The sequence below is a fragment of the Elaeis guineensis genome, chromosome 5 (genome assembly GCF_000442705.2).
Source record: "Elaeis guineensis isolate ETL-2024a chromosome 5, EG11, whole genome shotgun sequence".
NCBI classification, from domain to species: domain Eukaryota; kingdom Viridiplantae; phylum Streptophyta; class Magnoliopsida; order Arecales; family Arecaceae; genus Elaeis; species Elaeis guineensis.
This window is the reverse complement of record NC_025997.2, coordinates 35,092,329-35,110,916: the sequence shown is the minus strand read 5'-3', so window position 1 is coordinate 35,110,916 and position 18,588 is coordinate 35,092,329. Positions and strand designations below refer to the sequence as shown.

Sequence of the window (18,588 nt, the reverse complement as noted above, 5' to 3'; positions counted from 1 at the left end):
CCATGTAGAAAGCAAATTTCATTTTCATTGCAAATAATTTTTTGGAAAATGGGGGTAATTTTTTTTGGTGGAAATTATTAGCGATGAAAATTATTTTTCCATCGCTAATATTGTTATTAGTGATGATAATTTTTTTCATCGTAAATAATTTTTTTTATGGCAAATTTTTTTATCGGAGAAATTATTTTGGTGGGAAAGGAATTTTTTTAGCGAGAAAATGGGAGAAATTTTTTTTTGGCAGGAATTATTAGCAACAAAAATTATTTTTTCATTGCTAATAAGGTTATTAGCGATGAAAAATTGTATTTCATCATAAATAATTTTTTTTGTGGTAAAATTTTTTTATCAAAGATTTTTTTTGAATTATTAGCGATAAAAATTAGTTTCCATTGCTAATAATATTATTAGCAATGAAAAATTACGTCGCTAATACTCCTGCTTTCAATCAACATCAAATCGATGTCTCTTTGCGCAAAACTGCACGAAACCCTTATTTCCCCCCACCCCCCCTCTCTCCTTTCCCTAATCTCTCCCAATCCCTGAGCTCTCCTCTCTCTGTGCTCTCCCCTCCGTCTCTTCCCACCGGCGAGCCCCTCTCCACCGTCACCATCCACTGTCTGATCGAGTTCGCCGACCGCACCGCCCGCCGTCTGTCAGAGGTAAGGTTATCAACCTTTTTTTTTTGTATTGATCGGGCCACCAGGGGGTGAAGCCATCCATAGGGGGGGTGCCATGGGCCGTCGGTGGTGACATGGGGTCGGGGAGGGGTCGGCCGACGGGGAGTGGGCGGGATCCAAGCAGGGGCGGGGTGGGGCGCAATGGGGCTGGAGGGGGGGATGGGGCCAAAAAAGGGGCGGCCGACGGTGACGAAGATAGGGCTGGGAAGGGGGTCGGTCGGTGGGGAGGTTGTCGGTAGGTAGGGAGGGGGTCTAGGGCATAGGCACATGGGATGGGGTGGGGGGCGGGATGGGGCCGGGGGGGATGGGGTCGGGGAGGAGGCAGCCGGCAATGACGGAGATGAGGCCGGGGAGGCTGTTGCCGGTAAAGATGGGGTCGGGGAGGGGGCGACGGCAGGGAGGGGTTTGCATGATGGGGAGGGAGGAAGGGAAGAGAGAAAGGAGGGGGAAAAAGAAAAAAAAGAAAAAAATTAAAAAAATAGAAAAAGAATAAAAAATTAAAAAAATTAAAAATTAAAAAATTAATCAAATATTTTATTATTTGATTAATAAAAATAAAATTTGAATCACAATCTAAAGTGGATCAAGGTCAGGATCTGGGTTGAGATCTCGATTTGAATTAGGATTCAGATCGAGATCTGATCCAGGTGGCGTAGGGTCTATGACAGTGCCAGCACCATGGGAGCGGGGGTCGTGGGAGGCCAAGTCCGGGCGGCACGAGGTGTGTGACAGCATTGGCACTGGCTCAGTGGGAGCGGAGGTCACGGGGGTCGAGTCCGGGTGGTACGGGGTGTGTGACGGCACCGGCATCATAGGAGTAGGGGCCATGGGAGGCCGAGTCCGAAGCTCGTTCTGAAAAAAAAATATTTAAAAAAAATATTTTTAGATAAAAAATATTTTAGAAAAAAATAAAAAATTATGAAATAAAATTTAGGTTAAAAATATTTTAGAAAAAAATAAAAAACCATCGAGTCCTCGGGATTAGGTTTCGTATTATTATTTTGCATTAATATTATTTTGCATGCTCCACTGCTAATAGTTTATTTTATATTTGTTGCATAAATTTATTTTATATTTATTGCATGCTCAACTACTTATAGTTTTCGTTATTATTATTTAATATTATATTCATTTATATATCAAGAATCGCAGGTATGGTACCAAGAGACAGACAATGACGTTCGTATTCACTGTTTACCTTGGAGGCTAAGGTGCCTTCACCAATTTCTACTGCCACACCAGTTCCATCATCAGAAGGTCCTACACTGGCAGGTCCCAGTGAGATGGGTTCGAGTGAGGCAGATTCGAGTGGTATTATTATTTTTTTTATATAATAAAATTTGATTTTTTTAATTTAAATAGCTATCATATTAATGATTTATTTATTGTTGTTTCAGGTCAGTCTCCATCGGTAGTAAGGTGAGGGTGAGGTCCATTGAAGAACCTTGCTTCAGAGCATTGGAGACATCCAAACTTTTTTTTTGAGTTTAATTATTGAATCATTTATTCTTAAATTAAATTTATTATCTACTAATTTAACTAGTAACTATATAGAGAAGATGTGGCCAGAACATCGTGAATCAGGCGAGACAATAATGGTGGAGTAGATGCGTCGACAACTATCAGTGCTTCCAAATCCAGATGATGGAGTGGATGGTGCAGATGGAGTAGATGATACAGCTGAGAGGCAGCAGCAGGCCGATCTGAGCTCCGTCGAATGCTCTCCATCCCCAGCTCATTCTCCAGATGTCGATATTTGATGGCTTATTGATGTATTTTTTTAATTTCAAATATCTTATAATTTTAATTCAATATAATAAAATAATAAAATCTATTTATCAAATTATTATGTAAATTTTTTTATTTTAATTTTTTTAATTTATAAAAAATATTATACTTATAAATTTAAAATATATATTCATAAAATTTTTTAAAAAATATGACTAAATTATTAGCGATGGAATTATTCTTGACAAAATATTCATCATCAAGCATCATAAAATATTTTTCTTAGTCCATCCTGAAACAATATTTTATCGTCAAATCTTTATCTTATCAATAATAGTCAACTTCTCAACTAAAAGTAATATCATAGTATTATTCTCACATCGAATTTGAACTTACGATTCACTTGAATAACCAATGATCAATTAATAACCACAATGCACAATAAAATTTTATGTCAATCCTTTTATGATTACTTTCAATCAAGATCTAACTAATCATATCATGATCTATAGATCATCCATCATATTTCAAATTCTATATGTTATAATCTCTTACAATCCTTTTATACATAATCTCAATGTTTAATCAAAATTTTTTAAATATTTCTCCCACTACAATCATCAAAGATCTACACTATAATATCCCTGGTGTCTATCCACTTACACCCATTCTATATTTGATTCTATATTTCATAATTCATCCACTTATGCTCTGATACCACTTTAATTGTCACACCCCCGACCCGAGATTGTGAATCGAGGGTCATGGCAACCGCCACATACTCATAGAAAACTCTTCCCATAAGCATGCAAGGCATCTTATCATGCTATCCTAAAATAATAGTGGAATAATTAGTCAATAATTTAAATCTAAAATACAACGATCTAAATTTCTTCTTTAACATCTCAATAAATTCAACAACAATTCAAAGGCTTTACATCAAATTCAATAAGCCTTTCAACCTAAAATAAAAGTATGAAGATTCTGCTTCTGGTCACTCTTCCATTCATATCTTGTATCATCTTAATTCCTCAACATCTGTAAAAATAGTAAAATAGGAGGTAATGAGCTAGACAGCCCAGTAAGCAATGATCACTTCTCAATAAATTTCATCAGGCATTTAAGTAAATAATCATTTATAGAAAATAAATATATATAGTTCATCAATTCGAAATCTATTTCAATTATGCAACATGATTCATGCCAAATTCATTTCTTTTTTTTTCGAAAATTCAAGTTTCTTTTCTAATTTTAATTTCTTTCGTTCTTAAATTCTTTTCGTCAACCATGAGCTATGACCATATTTTTCCTGTGGCAGGGTCATAATACCGCGTATCTACTCGCAATAGGCTGCGAATCATCTGGCAACCATGTCCTTTGGAACCGTTGGTCTCTCTGGCGGTTTGTCGCTGGTCTCTCTGGCGACATGTCGCTGGTCTCGCTGGCGACATAAACCCTCAGGACAATCAATTGCCAACGTATATGCCCCCATTGGCGGGTCCTTTACATAGTCAGGTTGTCAATTCATAATGTTTCTTATATCATAATTCTTCATAAATCGTATTTCATATTCTAATTTCGATAATAAAACATATAATCATGTAGTATCGAAATCAATCAATATAATACATCATGAAATCAATATGTTCAATCATGCTTCATCATAACATTTCAAATAAGATATTTTCATAACAAAATACCATTCATCCAATTCATGCATCGTTTCATAAATCATGTCAGAAAAATACATTATAATTTATCGATAAATCTAGAAAAAGTGAAACATTACTTACCTCGAATGTATTCCAACAAATCTACATAATTCTATAAATTTTCTTTCAAAAATTTTGTTCGTAGATCGTATCGTGATATCCCATAGTCAAACATCCACAATCCTATACAGAATCAATTTCAATAATTAGAAAAAAAATATGAATACCATATTTCAACGATTTAGATTGGGTCCGATCATCTAATTTCATCTAATCAAAATCTAATTAGGACCTAAACGATCCAAAGATTGACTATCAGATCAAATCGGATTCGAAGTGATAGGATCGAGGTTTCTTCATCGATTTCATAAAATCAAGTGGAGAGAGAAAATCAGAGGAGAGAGAGAATTCATGAGGTATAATTCAAATTGATCAGGTGACACAATCCAACATTACGATGGGTCCAATATCTCGATTGGTGAAATCAACATGATCAAATCAAGTCATGGCTAGATCAGAATCATGAATGATCAAATCTAAAGATTCATGGTCGGATTAAGGTGGGTGCCAGTACGCTGTCTGACAATCATGGATCAGGATTCTTCATTAGATCAAAAATATTAAAAGAAATTTTTTCATTCACTAACCTTTTTAGAGAGAGAATCAATCAAGAGAGAGAATATTTTAGAGAGAGAAAATTCTAGAGAGAGAAAACTCATCTTGAATTTTTTCAGACAATATGATTCAATAAATTCTGATCGATCAGATCAAATCATGTTGAAATTATCATGCGGATAATTCAATAAAATCATGAGAAATAAAATCTAAAAATACCTTATCTGATCAAAGTGGATGTCGGTGTACCGTCCGACGATCACGGATCAAAAATCCATCGTGAAGATCATTTAAATTCATCATCATTCTTCTTAAAATTTTAAAAATCTTAAGAGAGAGAAAAATAATCTAGAGAGAGGATTTTAGAGAGAGAAAGTAGAGAGAGAAAGTCCAATTCTAGAGAGAGAAAATACTAGTTCAGGCTGAAGGGAGAGAGGAAAGAGAGAGAAACTCTCTTTCTCATATTTTATTATTTATATATTTATTTATTTATTTATTTATTTTATTTTTCTTTCTTCTTTTCTTTCTTTCTTTCTCTCTTTTTCTTTTTTTTTCTTCACGGAAAAGAGAAGAGAGAAAATCCTATTTATTATTATTATATTATTATTATTTTATTTTTCTTCTTTCTTTTTTTTTTCCTTTTCCTTTTCCTTTTTCTTTTCTTTTTTCTTCTTTTTCTTTTCTTTTTCTTTTCTTTTCCTTCTTCTTTTCTTTTTCTTTTTTTCTTTTCCTTCTTCTTCTTCTTCTTCTTTTCTTCTTTCCCGTGGGTTTCTTTTGGGCTGAAACAGGGGACCTTGAGGTCCCCTCGTTGGTTGGCTGGCTGGCGGCGCAGCCGGCATGGGACGACCGTCGGCAGGAGGGGAGATGATCCGACGGCAAGAGGAGGCCAAACCGGTGGTCGGCGGTGACCACCGGCGACGAAAAAATGGCAAAAAAGGAAGGTTCTTCCGCAACAAAATCTGGCGACTTCGGTCGCCGACGAGTGTGCACATCGGCATGGGAAGAAAGGGGAGGAGGCTTACCTCCGTCGCCGGCGAAGCTTTTCCGGCAAGAAATTGGATGACACAGGGACGGTCTTCCATGGAATTTTTTAGGCGATTGCCGCCGATTGAGCTTAAAATTTTCGGTGGAAAGGAGAGAGGAGGGATCTCCTCCTTAAATAGGGCCGGAGGGAACTTGTTTCCGACTCCGATTAAGAGCCGATGAACGGAGGAAGAAGACTCCCTTCGGGAGTTCTTCTCCTCTATTTTCCTTCCTTCTTTTTTTTTTTTGTTTTGTTTTGGGCTTTGGTGGGCTGAGATTTTCTCACTCGGGTTGGGCCATCACATTCTTCCCCTCTAAAAGAAATTTCATCCTCGAAATTTTTCTTGCTGGAGTCTTCATAGTTTCTTACTTGAATCTCATCCACAAATATTCTAATTCTTGATATAAATTCATTCTTAAATCATTTCATAAGAAAAAGTCGGTACATCAAATATCTATCTGAAATGGAACCATTCATTTTCTTATTTATCAAGATCAACATCTCAAAGATTTTCAATATTTTAATATTTCAAAATTATGATCTCATTTTCTATAAAATAATATTCAATATCTCATGACTCAAATCAAATCTATCTCTTGTAAATAGAAAATCAATGTTTCTATTCTTGCATAAGAACTTCATTCATTTTTTTATTTATTTATTTTAAAATATGAACCACTCTTAATTTCAACCCATCATAAGATAGGAAAACATACTTCTATGAATCATATGATGACATCCCAATCAATCAAAATTTAAAAATATTTTTTCTTATTCGTACTTTCAAAGGTTGAAGATTTATCATTTCAATCTCATTCTCGAACTTTTGATATTTAATTCTCGATGCAACTTCATCATTAAGTCATTTCATAAAGATCAATATCACCATTGTTGATTGAATCAATATCACTATTTCTACTCATCGAAATTTTCTTACTTAAACCCTCAAACACTTAAATATTCTAATTCTTGAAGCAAATTTTATCATTAAGTCATTCCATAATAAAAATCAATAACTCAAAAATTGATCTAAATCAAAACTATATTTTTCTTATAATCAAAATCAATGTCTCTATTCTAAGTAAGTATATCAATTTTCTTTATCTAAACATTAACAACTCTTAATTAATTGATTCATTATCAAATTAAATAACTCCAATCCATCTTTTGTAGAACAATCGTCCATATCAATAGATAACCTCAATCTTTTTCATTTCGTCAGAGAAATAATAATGATCAAAAGAGTTTTTAACTTCAAAATTTATTATATCCTGGAGATAAATATTTGAGTATAATAATCTAAGATCGAAATCATTATTCGATAAACAATCTTAAATTCTTTCTAATAAATAAAGGATTATAAAATTAAATTTTAGGATAGAAAAAATTTATCTCTAAATATTCTAAATCTAAAATCAAAAATCAAGGGTCCACTCATCCTAAAATCAGGATGCTAAATATTTTTGTAGCATAGTAGGTGGAAGCTCTACTTTTGAAAATCACATTAGGGATATCCAAAAATAATTCAAAATTTTAAAATATTATTCTTTCTAATATCAATAAATTTTTTATATCAAACCATATCATCTATCATAATTTTTTAACTCAAAGGGTCAACATTCCTGACTTACTCAAAGTAATCCAGATTACCATGCTTCCGCTGCGCACTCTGATCTAACAATCAAAATTTCTTAGGTTCACCAAAAGAAGTTTGATCAAATTATTTCTTTATCCTAAAATTTCAAATTTCAATTGAAATCAAAGATTAACTTTCGATTCTCATTCATACCTTTACTGGTGTACAATAATCTTGATTAACCCTTGAGTCCAATATCATATTTAAACCATCATATAGATTTACTCTAATCAATATGAATCAAATCTTAATTTTCATATCAATTCAATTCGATAATTTTCAAATCAAAAATCCTTATAAGTCAAATTAACGAGAAAATTCTTCGATGCTCCACCAAATTTGGACATAATCAGAATATATAAGAATTTCAAATCATTATTTTTATTTTTTTTTTCTAAAATTTCTATCATCAGGATCTTCAATATCTATCAAATATCCTTTCATAACATTCATACAAGCTTCAAAAATCAAATCTCCATTTAATAGCAGATTCAATTAGGGACCTCGTTAACAAAAGCAAAGGAAATTCCATATCAATTCTTAAATCCAAAATTTCTAAATTATAAATTCACATGGATCTCTTAATCTGAATTAAATATAAATCAGATCTTTTATCTTAATCTAAAGATATCAATTTTTCATTAACAACTTCAACCATAATATCAGAAAATCTCTTGATCAACTTAGATATGAAATCTTTAAATTAAAATTTCATACACATCATGTAGTCTCCAAGGGACATAATAAGATCTATTATCTAGATCTAAGGATGATGATTAAAGATTCCAGTATGATGAATATTCTACAACCTCATAATCGATTTCATCAATAAGAAATAGATTTCTTTGCAATATCTTCAAATATGCATTCATCCTAATATGCCACTTTATATATAATCCACATACCAAATTCAATTTCGATAAATATTCCAATCAAGTATCATAAAAGATTTTTCTTAGTCCATCCTGAAACAATATTTTATCGTCAAATCTTTATCTTATCAATAATAGTCAACTTCTCAACTAAAAGTAATATCATAGTATTATTCTCACATCAAATTTGAACTTACGATTCACTTGAATAACCAATGATCAATTAATAACCACAATGCACAATAAAATTTTATGTCAATCCTTTTGTGATTACTTTCGATCAAGATCTAACTAATAATATCATGATCTATAGATCATCCATCATATTTCAAATTCTATATGTTATAATCTCTTGCGATCCTTTTATACATAATCTCAATATTTAATCAAAATTTTTTAAATATTTCTCCCACTACAATCATCAAAGATCTACACTATAATATCCCTGGTGTCTATCCACTTACACCCATTCTATATCTGATTCTATATTTCATAATTCATCCACTTATGCTTTGATACCACTTTAATTGTCACGCCCCCGACCCGAGATTGTGAATCGAGGGTCATGGCAACCGCCGCATACTCATAGAAAACTCTTCCCATAAGCATGCAAGGCATCTTATCATGCTATTCTAAAATAATAGCGGAATAATTAGTCAATAATTTAAATCCAAAATATAACGATCTAAATTTCTTCTTTAACATCCCAATAAATTCAACAACAATTCAAAGGCTTTACATCAAATTCAATAAGCCTTTCAACCTAAAATAAAAGTATGAAGATTCTGCTTCTGGTCACTCTTCCATTCATATCTTGTATCATCTTAATTCCTCAACATCTGTAAAAACAGTAAAATAGGAGGTAATGAGCTAGACAGCCCAGTAAGCAATGATCACTTCTCAACAGATTTCATCAGGCATTTAAGTAAATAATTATTTATAGAAAATAAGCATATATAGTTCATCAATTCGAAATCTATTTCAATTATGCAACATGATTCATGCCAAATTCATTTCTTTTTTTTTCAAAAATTCAAGTTTCTTTTCTAATTTCAATTTCTTTCGTTCTTAAATTCTTTTCGTCAACCATGAGCTATGACCACATTTTTCCTGTGGCAGGGTCATAATACCGTGTATCTGCTTGCGGTAGGCTGCGAATCATCTGGTAGCCATGTCCTTTGGAACCGCTGGTCTCTTTGGTGGTTTGTCGCTGGTCTCTCTGGTGACATGTCGCTGGTCTCGCTGGCGACATAAACCCTCAGGACAATCAATTGCCAACGTATATGCCCCCATTGGCGAGGTCCTTTACATAGTCAGGTTGCCAATTCATAATGTTTCTTATATCATAATTCTTCAAAAATCATATTTCATATTCTAATTTCGATAATAAAATATATAATCATGTAGTATCAAAATCAATCAATATAATGCATCATGAAATCAATATGTTCAATCATGCTTCATCATAATATTTCAAATAAGATATTTTCATAACAAAATACCATTCATCCAATTCATGCATCGTTTCATAAATCATGTCAGAAAAATACATTATAATTTATCGATAAATCTAGAAAAAGTGAAACATTACTTACCTCGAACGCATTCCAACAAATCCACATAATTCTATAAATTTTCTTCCAAAAATTTTGTTCGTAGATCGTATCGTGATATCTCATAGTCAAACATCCACAATTCTATACAGAATCAATTTCAATAATTAGAAAAAAAATATAAATATCATATTTCAACGATTTAGATTGGGTCCGATCATCTAATTTCATCTAATCAAAATCTAATTAGGACCTAAACGATCCAAAGTTTGACTATCAGATCAAATCAGATTCAAAGTGATAGGATCAAGGTTACTTCATCGATTAAATAAAATCAAGTGGAGAGAGAAAATCAGAGGAGAGAGAAAATCAGAGGAGAGAGAGAATTCATGAGGTACAATTCAAATTGATCAGGTGACACAATCCAACATTACGATGGGTCCAATATCTCGATTGATGAAATCAACGTGATCAAATCAAGTCATGGCTAGATCGGAATCATGGATGATCAAATCTAAAGATTCATGGTCTGATTAAGGTGGGTGCCAGTACGCTGTCTGACAATCATGGATCAGGATTCTTCATTAGATCAAAAATATTAAAAGAAATTTTTTCATTCACTAACCTTTTTAGAGAGAGAATCAATCAAGAGAGAGAATATTTTAGAGAGAAAAAATTTTAGAGAGAGAAAATTCTAGAGGGAGAAAACTCATCTTGAATTTTTTTCAGACAATATGATTCAACAAATTCTGATCGATCGGATCAAATAATGCTGAAATTATCATGTGGACAATTCAATAAAATCATGAGAAATAAAATCTAAAAATACCTGATCTGATCAAAGTGGATGTCGGTGTACCGTCCGACGATCACGGATCAAAAATCCATCACGAGGATCATTTAAATTCATCATCATTCTTCTCAAAATTCTAAAAATCTTAGGAGAGAGAAATAATCTAGAGAGAGGATTTTAGAGAGAGAAAGTAGAGAGAGAAAGTCCAATTCTAGAGAGAGAAAATACTAGTTCAGGCTGAAGGGAGAGAGGAAAGAGAGAGAAACTCTCTTTCTCATATTTTATTATTTATATATTTATTTATTAATTTATTTATTTTATTTTTCTTTCTTCTTTTCTTTCTTTCTTTCTTTCTCTTTTTCTTTTTTTTCTTCACGGAAGAGAGAAGAGAGAAAATCCTATTTATTATTATTATATTATTATTATTTTATTTTTCTTCTTTCTTTTTTTTCCCTTTTCCTTTTCTTTTTTCTTTTCTTTTTTCTTCTTTTTCTTTTCTTTTTCTTTTCTTTTTCTTCTTCTTCTTTTCTTTTTCTTTTTTTTCTTTTCCTTCTTCTTCTTCTTTTCTTCTTTCCCGTGGGTTTCTTTTGGGCTGAAACAGGGGACCTTGAGGTCCCCTCGTTGGCTGGCCAGCCGGCGGTGCAGCCGGCGTGGGACGACCATCGGCAGGAGGGGAGACGATCCGACGGCAAGAGGAGGCCAAACCGGTGGTCGACGGTGACCACCGGCGACGAAAAAATGGCAAAAAAGGAAAGTTCTTCCGCAACAAAATCTGGCGACTTCGGTCGCCGGCGAGCGTGCACATCGGCATGGGAAGGAAGTGGGAGAAGAGAGGAAGGGGAGGAGGCTTACCTCCGTCGCCGGCGAAGCTTTTCCGACGAGAAATTGGACGGCACAAGGATGGTCTTCCGCGAAATTTTTCCGACGATTGCTGCCGATTGAGCTTAAAATTTTCGGTGGAAAAGAGAGAGGAGGGATCTCCTCCTTAAATAGGGCCGGAGGAAACTTGTTTCCGACTCCGATTATGAGCCGGTGAACGGAGGAAGAAGACTCCCTTCGGGAGTTCTTCTCCTCTGTTTTCCTTCCTTTTTTTTTTTTTTTTGTTTTGTTTTGGGCTTTGGTGGGCTGAGATTTTCTCACTCGGGTTGGGCCATCACAGGCACCCTTAACAATGACCTCAAGAGACTCACCAACGACCCAACCTTCACCAACACCTGGGTCCAAAATAATGCAATTCCCCATGTCTAAGCCAGCACCAGCTTCCACTATATCATTGTTGGCAATGAGGTCATTCCTGGCAACCTCGCCAGTTGTGCCCTTTCTACCATGCAAAACCTCAACACCGCTCTCATTGCTACCAAGCTCAACATCCCCATCTCCACCGCCATTGCCACCAATGTCTTCGACATGCCATTCCCACCTTCCCAAGGTGCATTCTCCGAAGCATCATCCGCCGACATGACCGGCATTGCAGGATTCTTGGCATCCAAAAAGACACCACTCCTTGTCAACGTGTACCCATACTTTGCATATGCCAACCAGCCGAAGGACATGCAGCTCAACTATGCGCTCTTCACAGCAAAAGGCATGGTGGTCGTTGATGGTTCGTTGAACTATGCAAATCGTTTTGATGCGATGTACTCTGCATTGGAGAAGGCCAGACATACGGATGTCAGCATGGTGGTGTAGGAGATTGGGTGGCCGTCTGCCAACGGTGCGATCAGGGTGACGGTGGAGAATGCTATGGCGTATAATAACAATGCGGTGGCAATTTTTAGATTGACCAATGAATTACATCCTTAGTATGTTCATAGTATGGCATCTAGAAATTGCTATGTTGCAATTTTATATTTTGAAAAAAAATTATGTCCTTGATATGTTGGCAGAATGGCACCTAGAAATTGATATCATTTTATATTTTTTAAAAAAACTATTATAAAATGAAAAGTTGCAAAAGAAAAGAAATCAGAAGATTGAAAATCTTGTGTGGAACGATGTGTGTGGAGACCAACGCTTTAAGATTGTAATTCCACCCCTCATGCATGGCTATGATAATAACATCCCCAAGATATTGCAATCTAATTTGGTCTGATCCTCCTCTGAGAGGACTTCTATAAAAGCAAGTAACTTGCTTTTACACGGAACTAAAAGGAAAAGGAATGTTTTAATATATATATATATATATATATACATATATATATGTATATATGTATACATATATATATGTATATATGTATACATATATATATATATGTATATATGTATACATATATATATGTATATATGTATACATATATATATATGTATACATATATATATATATATATATGTATATATGTATACATATATATATATATGTATATATGTATACATATATATATATATGTATATATGTATACATATATATATATATGTATATATGTATACATATATATATATATATATATATGTATATATGTATACATATATATATATATATATATATATATATATATATATATATATATATATGTATATATGTATACATATATATATATATATATATATATATGTATATATGTATACATATATATATATGTACATATATATATATATACACACACACACACACACACACACATATATATATATATATATATATATATATATATATATATATATATATATATATATATATATATAAGGAATGTAGAATTTCGAATAGAGCCGGCTACAGGCCTCCTTTCTTAACCGGGCAATGCCAAAAAGACCAGGTTTGGCCTCCGCACCGCTGGCCAGGAGGAAGGGAGCCGAACGAATCCCGGCCCCCTTAATTAATCAAGCAAAAAAATCGTGGAAATAGAGGAAAAAAAAGAAAGAAACCAGAGCAAAACAGGTGATTCTTTCCATGCATTGACACCTAGATATCGCCATCATAAAAACAGTATGATATTGAAGAAATAAAGGAAAATAAAAAGGAAAGGAATCAGAGGCTTTCGCGTATCACATGCGTCACCGAATGCGTTGTTACCATCTATGAACACTCGCTGAAACGGGGCCATGGTTCCTCTTCCAAACAATCCACGAAGGAAGCTTCCTACACAGTTCTCTTGGTCTCTTTTAGACTCTCTTAAGGCTTTGGTAACCTTAAATATTTATGTTCCCAACGTCCCTCCTCCCTTGTTCTTCTCCTCTATGTTTATGATGTTACACCGGTTTCTTTATCTCTACCTGCCACGATCTCATATTTTTAATTTTCTCTTAGTTGCGTGATTGTTTGATGCTCCAAATTGACTGGAGAGTTATGGACAGGAGTTAGCATAAATGCATGGAGCGTGCAAAATTCCTTTTCGTTGGTGCTTTCAACCTTCTCATATCAAGCTTTGGTATGTATTTTTTCTTTCTTATTCACACATCAAGCTTTGGTATTCATACTGGTATTTAACTAAACTTTACCAACTTTGCTATATGACTAACTAAGTAGTTAAATAGTATGATCGTCCGTACAATGTTACCTAAAACTGCAATATCATATTATATATTTATGTATGATGTTTAGCTTTTGAGGTGAGTTTGCATAAAAGGTTGGTGAATGGTGCAGGAACCGAAGGTATTGGCATAAACTACGGCTTGTGGGGCAACAACCTCCCATCATCAGAGAAGGTGCTGGCTCTGTTGCGATCCCGTAAAATCACCACGATCCACCTCTTCAACCCTAAACATGCTGTCCTTGCTGCCCTCAACAATTCTGGCATCACGATCGCACTCGGCACCCCCAACAACGATCTCTCGATGCAAGCTTCCAACCCAACCTTCACCAGCACCTAGGTCCGAACCAATGTAATTCTTTACCTTTAATTTCTAGTATGCAGTATTATTAATATATTAATGTGATAAAAAGACTTCTAAATCTATATTATCATTTCAAAGGCTTAGTATATCTTGCTAGCATATCAACATCCCAATAATTCTTTTTTCCTATTCGATTTGTACCTTCTTTTTTATCAATTAGGAAGCTGGATAATAGAGAATCGGCATGACGCTCAAGGAAGAGAAAGCAAAGAATTAATCAAAACATTCTCATGAATGATTTTTTGCTTTCTCTTCCTGGAGCGTCGTGCTGATTCTCTATTGGCCAGCTTCCTAATTGATCGAAAATAATGTACTGATCGAATTGGAAAAAAAAAAAGAATATATTGGAGATGTTAATATGCTAGCAAGATATATTTAACCTTTTATATGATATTACAGGCTTAAGAGCTTTTTTATTATATTAATATATTAATAGTGTTTTATACTAGAAATTGAATGTAAAGCATAAAATGCTTATAAAGTATCAATATATTAACAGTCTTTTATACTAGAAATTAAAGGTTAAGAATGTCATGGGCAATAGCTGGCAATGAGGTCATTCCCAGCAACCTCACCTCTTACATACTTTCTGCCATGCAAAACCTCGATGTCGCTCTCACCGCCACCAACCTCAAGATCAACATCTCCACCGCCATCGCCATAGGAGTCCTTGGCGTGTCATTCCTAGCTTGCCAAGTTGCATTCTCTGACACATCGTCCGCAGACATCGTCGGCACTGCAAGATTCTTGGTGTGGAAGAGGACACCACTCCTCCTTTTCGATGCGATGGTTGATGCGCAGGTCGGTCATCCAGATGTCAGTGTGGTGGTGTTAGAGATTGGGTGGCCATCCACAGGTGGTGCAGTCGGGGTGATGGGGGAAAATGCGATGATGTATCACAACAAGGTGGTGGCGCATGTGACCAGCAGCACAGGGACACCTAAGAGACCGGGGATGGCAATCGAGACTTATTTATTTGCCTTGTTTAATGAGAACTTGAAGCCTGCTATAGTCGATCAAAACTATATTGGTTGTATTACCTGAATATGACTGAAGTATACCATGTGAACTTGTAGTGGATAATGGGTTTGTAAACAAATAATAAAAATGGGCTATGATAATTTCATCTTAATTTTCATCTTGCATACACTTCTTTTATATATATATATATATATTGAAATGATACCATTCTTAAAGGAGAGAAATGAGTGGAGTACACAAATCAGAGACAACTCAAAAATTTTAGCGGTTGATTGGAAACGTGAATCATTTCTTCCTCTTGGATTAGTCTGATACCTTGAGCATGAGGAATGCAACTAGAATGCATGGACAGGCAATCGATTGATCTTTTAACGACAGGCATGTAGAATACATATGAATCCACTATTGGATCATCCACAAGTCACTTTGAGATATGTACAGGCAGATGAATGAAACACAGGCAAATGAATGATGCAATTTGCAATGCTTTGAGATATGAGTAGTTGGTGATCCAAGTGTGTGCATTCATGAAGGTAGGTGGACCTTCTTTCTTACAAAAGATATGAACGTGACCCTTCGAGTTCATGCATGGATGAACCTAGGAGTTTTAAGCTAATACAAGAGCACTAGCGTGGTACTCACAAAACCTTCAGGCATTTTTATTCATCAAGCACTCATATCCAAAGCAATAATTGAACCAAATTTTAGAATCAACAATTGACAGGCTGAACAATCTCTAGAACATCAAGGCAACACCCCAGTTCATGATGAACCACTACAACAAATTGGAGGATCAGCATGACACTTTTGCTAATAGATATTACAAACCAGCACTATAAGACACTTTAGGCAATATTTATATAAAAGCACCGGCTTAGTGTCCTGGTTTGTATTGCATTGCCTACCACATGAGAACAAGGCAAGTAAAGAAAAGGAGAAGAATAATGCTTCCAAGTCGCCCAACATCACTTCTTTATGCAAAGAAAAAAGAAAAAAAGAAAGATAGTAGTTCTATATTAGTACCATGGAGGGAACTTTCCACCTCGCTTGAGGAGAAGTTGTAGGAGACATGAGTGGTAGTAGGAGAGGATGAGATAGAGTGAGAGGGGGTGAAAGGCATCTACGGAGAAGAAGCAAAATAAATAAAGAGGGAGGAGGGTGAGGTACTGGAAGGTGATAGGTGAGATACTACACTCGTGTAGAATGTAGGAATTAGAAGATACAGAGGGAGAGACAGAAAAATAGTGGGATAAACATGAGGGAAGGAGGCATGTGTGAACAGGATCACGCTAGAGAGTCAGGAGAAATAGGGGTTCATTCGTTGCTTGTCTGCTTCAATAAGAATGGGTAATGCCCTTCGTAGACGAGTCGAAGTCAAGCCTAGACTATGGGCATATACATAGAGAAAGAGACAGAGAGGGAGAGAGAGCAATAACCTCTACATGAAAGGTACGAAACATTCATCCCTCCGATTATACTATTAGATTCTTTTTCATTCTCACACCACCAAAATCTCTCTCATTTAAGCACTAAACGATCTGGCTGGAGCCAACTCTAGTAAGTTTTCTAATCCATTGCTATTTTAGGAATGAATGGAGGCAATCCACATCAGTGATATTAAGATTTACAACAATAGATTGGCACCTTCTATGAGAACATGGACAAAAGGTCACGCTGCCTTAGAAAAGGAACCACTCTGATAATCCCATGATTCCCAAAGGGAAGACACCCCAAGTCAATCCAACTTCCTCTAGTTGTGGCTATTAACACCATCACCACCATCATCCCAAGTGTCGATGACTGTAGAGCAATTCAACTAGCTTGAGCAACATATCCCAATCCCAACCAACTTGGTTAGGAGCCCGATCCTAGAGAGGAGGGACCAACCAGCTGAGCAATCTCAACATCAATTGGATTGGCAACTATGGTCCGATCAGAGTGACAAGTGAACTCATTTGTACTAATCCCTAGAAAGGAGTAAAGGGATTAGAGCTCCAACTTAGAGAACAGATTAAAGGATTTTGAAGAAAGCTCCGGCGCTGAGCAAGATCAGCAATCCTAGGAGGAGCCTAGGGCTGACCAAATCCAAGTGCTTGATGAGATGAAAGAGCATCTTGGCCAAGTTATGGATCAGAGGTAAGGGAGAAGAGAGTCAGCACTTCAAACAAACTCCTAAGAAATATGCTGATTTTCATCAAGCAAATCATGGCAGAGCGATCTCCCTCGAGGTTCGAAATGCTTCAAATAGAACAATATGATGGCACCACAGATCTAGATGATCATCTAGATTCCTTCAAAGTACTATTGCACAGGATATCTATCACCATTACGTACCACACTTTTGTGGCCACCCAGAAGAAAGCTGCTTGAGTGTGGCTTTCCAATCTTCAGCTATACTCAATTAGGTCATCTGATCAGTCAAGTAGGAGATTTGTGGGGCAATGTATCCATAGACAAAGTCATAGGAAGATGTCGACTAGCCTGATGAATATTGAGCAAAGGAGAGATGACACTCTCCTTCTTCACTACCTCAAGCTCAAAGAAGGTCTCACAAGCTATAGGCCCACATTGTCCATATAGTCTCGAAGGGTGATTATTGTATAAGTAGAGGAAGAGTGAGCCAATTAGACTTTAAAAACTTAAATATAAAATAAGTGAAGAAAGTTGAACTTCGTCGATATGGCAACATGAGTGGAAAATGTGCCAAGTGTAAGGCCTATATACCCCCCAACTTGGCTTGCTCAGGGAGGGGAAAACTAGCTTTAATGATGATGTTCACCACCAAGGCAATTGACAAGCCCAGCATTTTGACCAGATATTCATCGACTGAGTTTTCGTGCTCTCATTAGCTTGAGCTTAGGGCCTTAAGCTCAGCTCCTAATTACACACCTAAGATCCCAAGCCCTACTTTTGACGAGCTCTGAGCTTAGAGACCTTCCTTTCGGGGCCTCTTGATTCATTGCCTTCACCATGGTTGAATCTCCTACTACACCTACTGAGGTAGGACTTCCTAGTGTAGTCATCATGGCTCAACCCAGGACTTCAATGCTATAGCTGTGGTCTTCTAATAGAGTGCTCACTAGAGCCGACCTCTTCCTCCTTGCTTCTCGAGCAACATTTACCAAACCCTCCCATTGAGGCAACAACTTTGGATATGCAAAAGAGC

The 18,588-nt window shown here is 35.6% G+C and overlaps 2 protein-coding genes across 2 annotated transcripts; both read left to right on the top strand.

Moving 5' to 3' along the window:
- Positions 1–944: 944 nt before the first annotated feature.
- Positions 945–12,299, top strand: LOC140857985 (putative glucan endo-1,3-beta-glucosidase GVI). The gene is made up of 2 exons (XM_073257387.1): positions 945–1,041; positions 11,860–12,299. Exons 1-2 carry the CDS (start codon positions 945–947, stop codon positions 12,297–12,299), a joined length of 537 nt encoding a protein of 178 aa, XP_073113488.1.
- A 2,670-nt stretch (positions 12,300–14,969) lies between these two features.
- LOC105045342 (putative glucan endo-1,3-beta-glucosidase GVI) lies at positions 14,970–15,485 on the top strand. Its single transcript, XM_010923586.1, has one exon. It carries the CDS (start codon positions 14,970–14,972, stop codon positions 15,483–15,485), a length of 516 nt encoding a protein of 171 aa, XP_010921888.1.
- Positions 15,486–18,588: the final 3,103 nt, after the last annotated feature.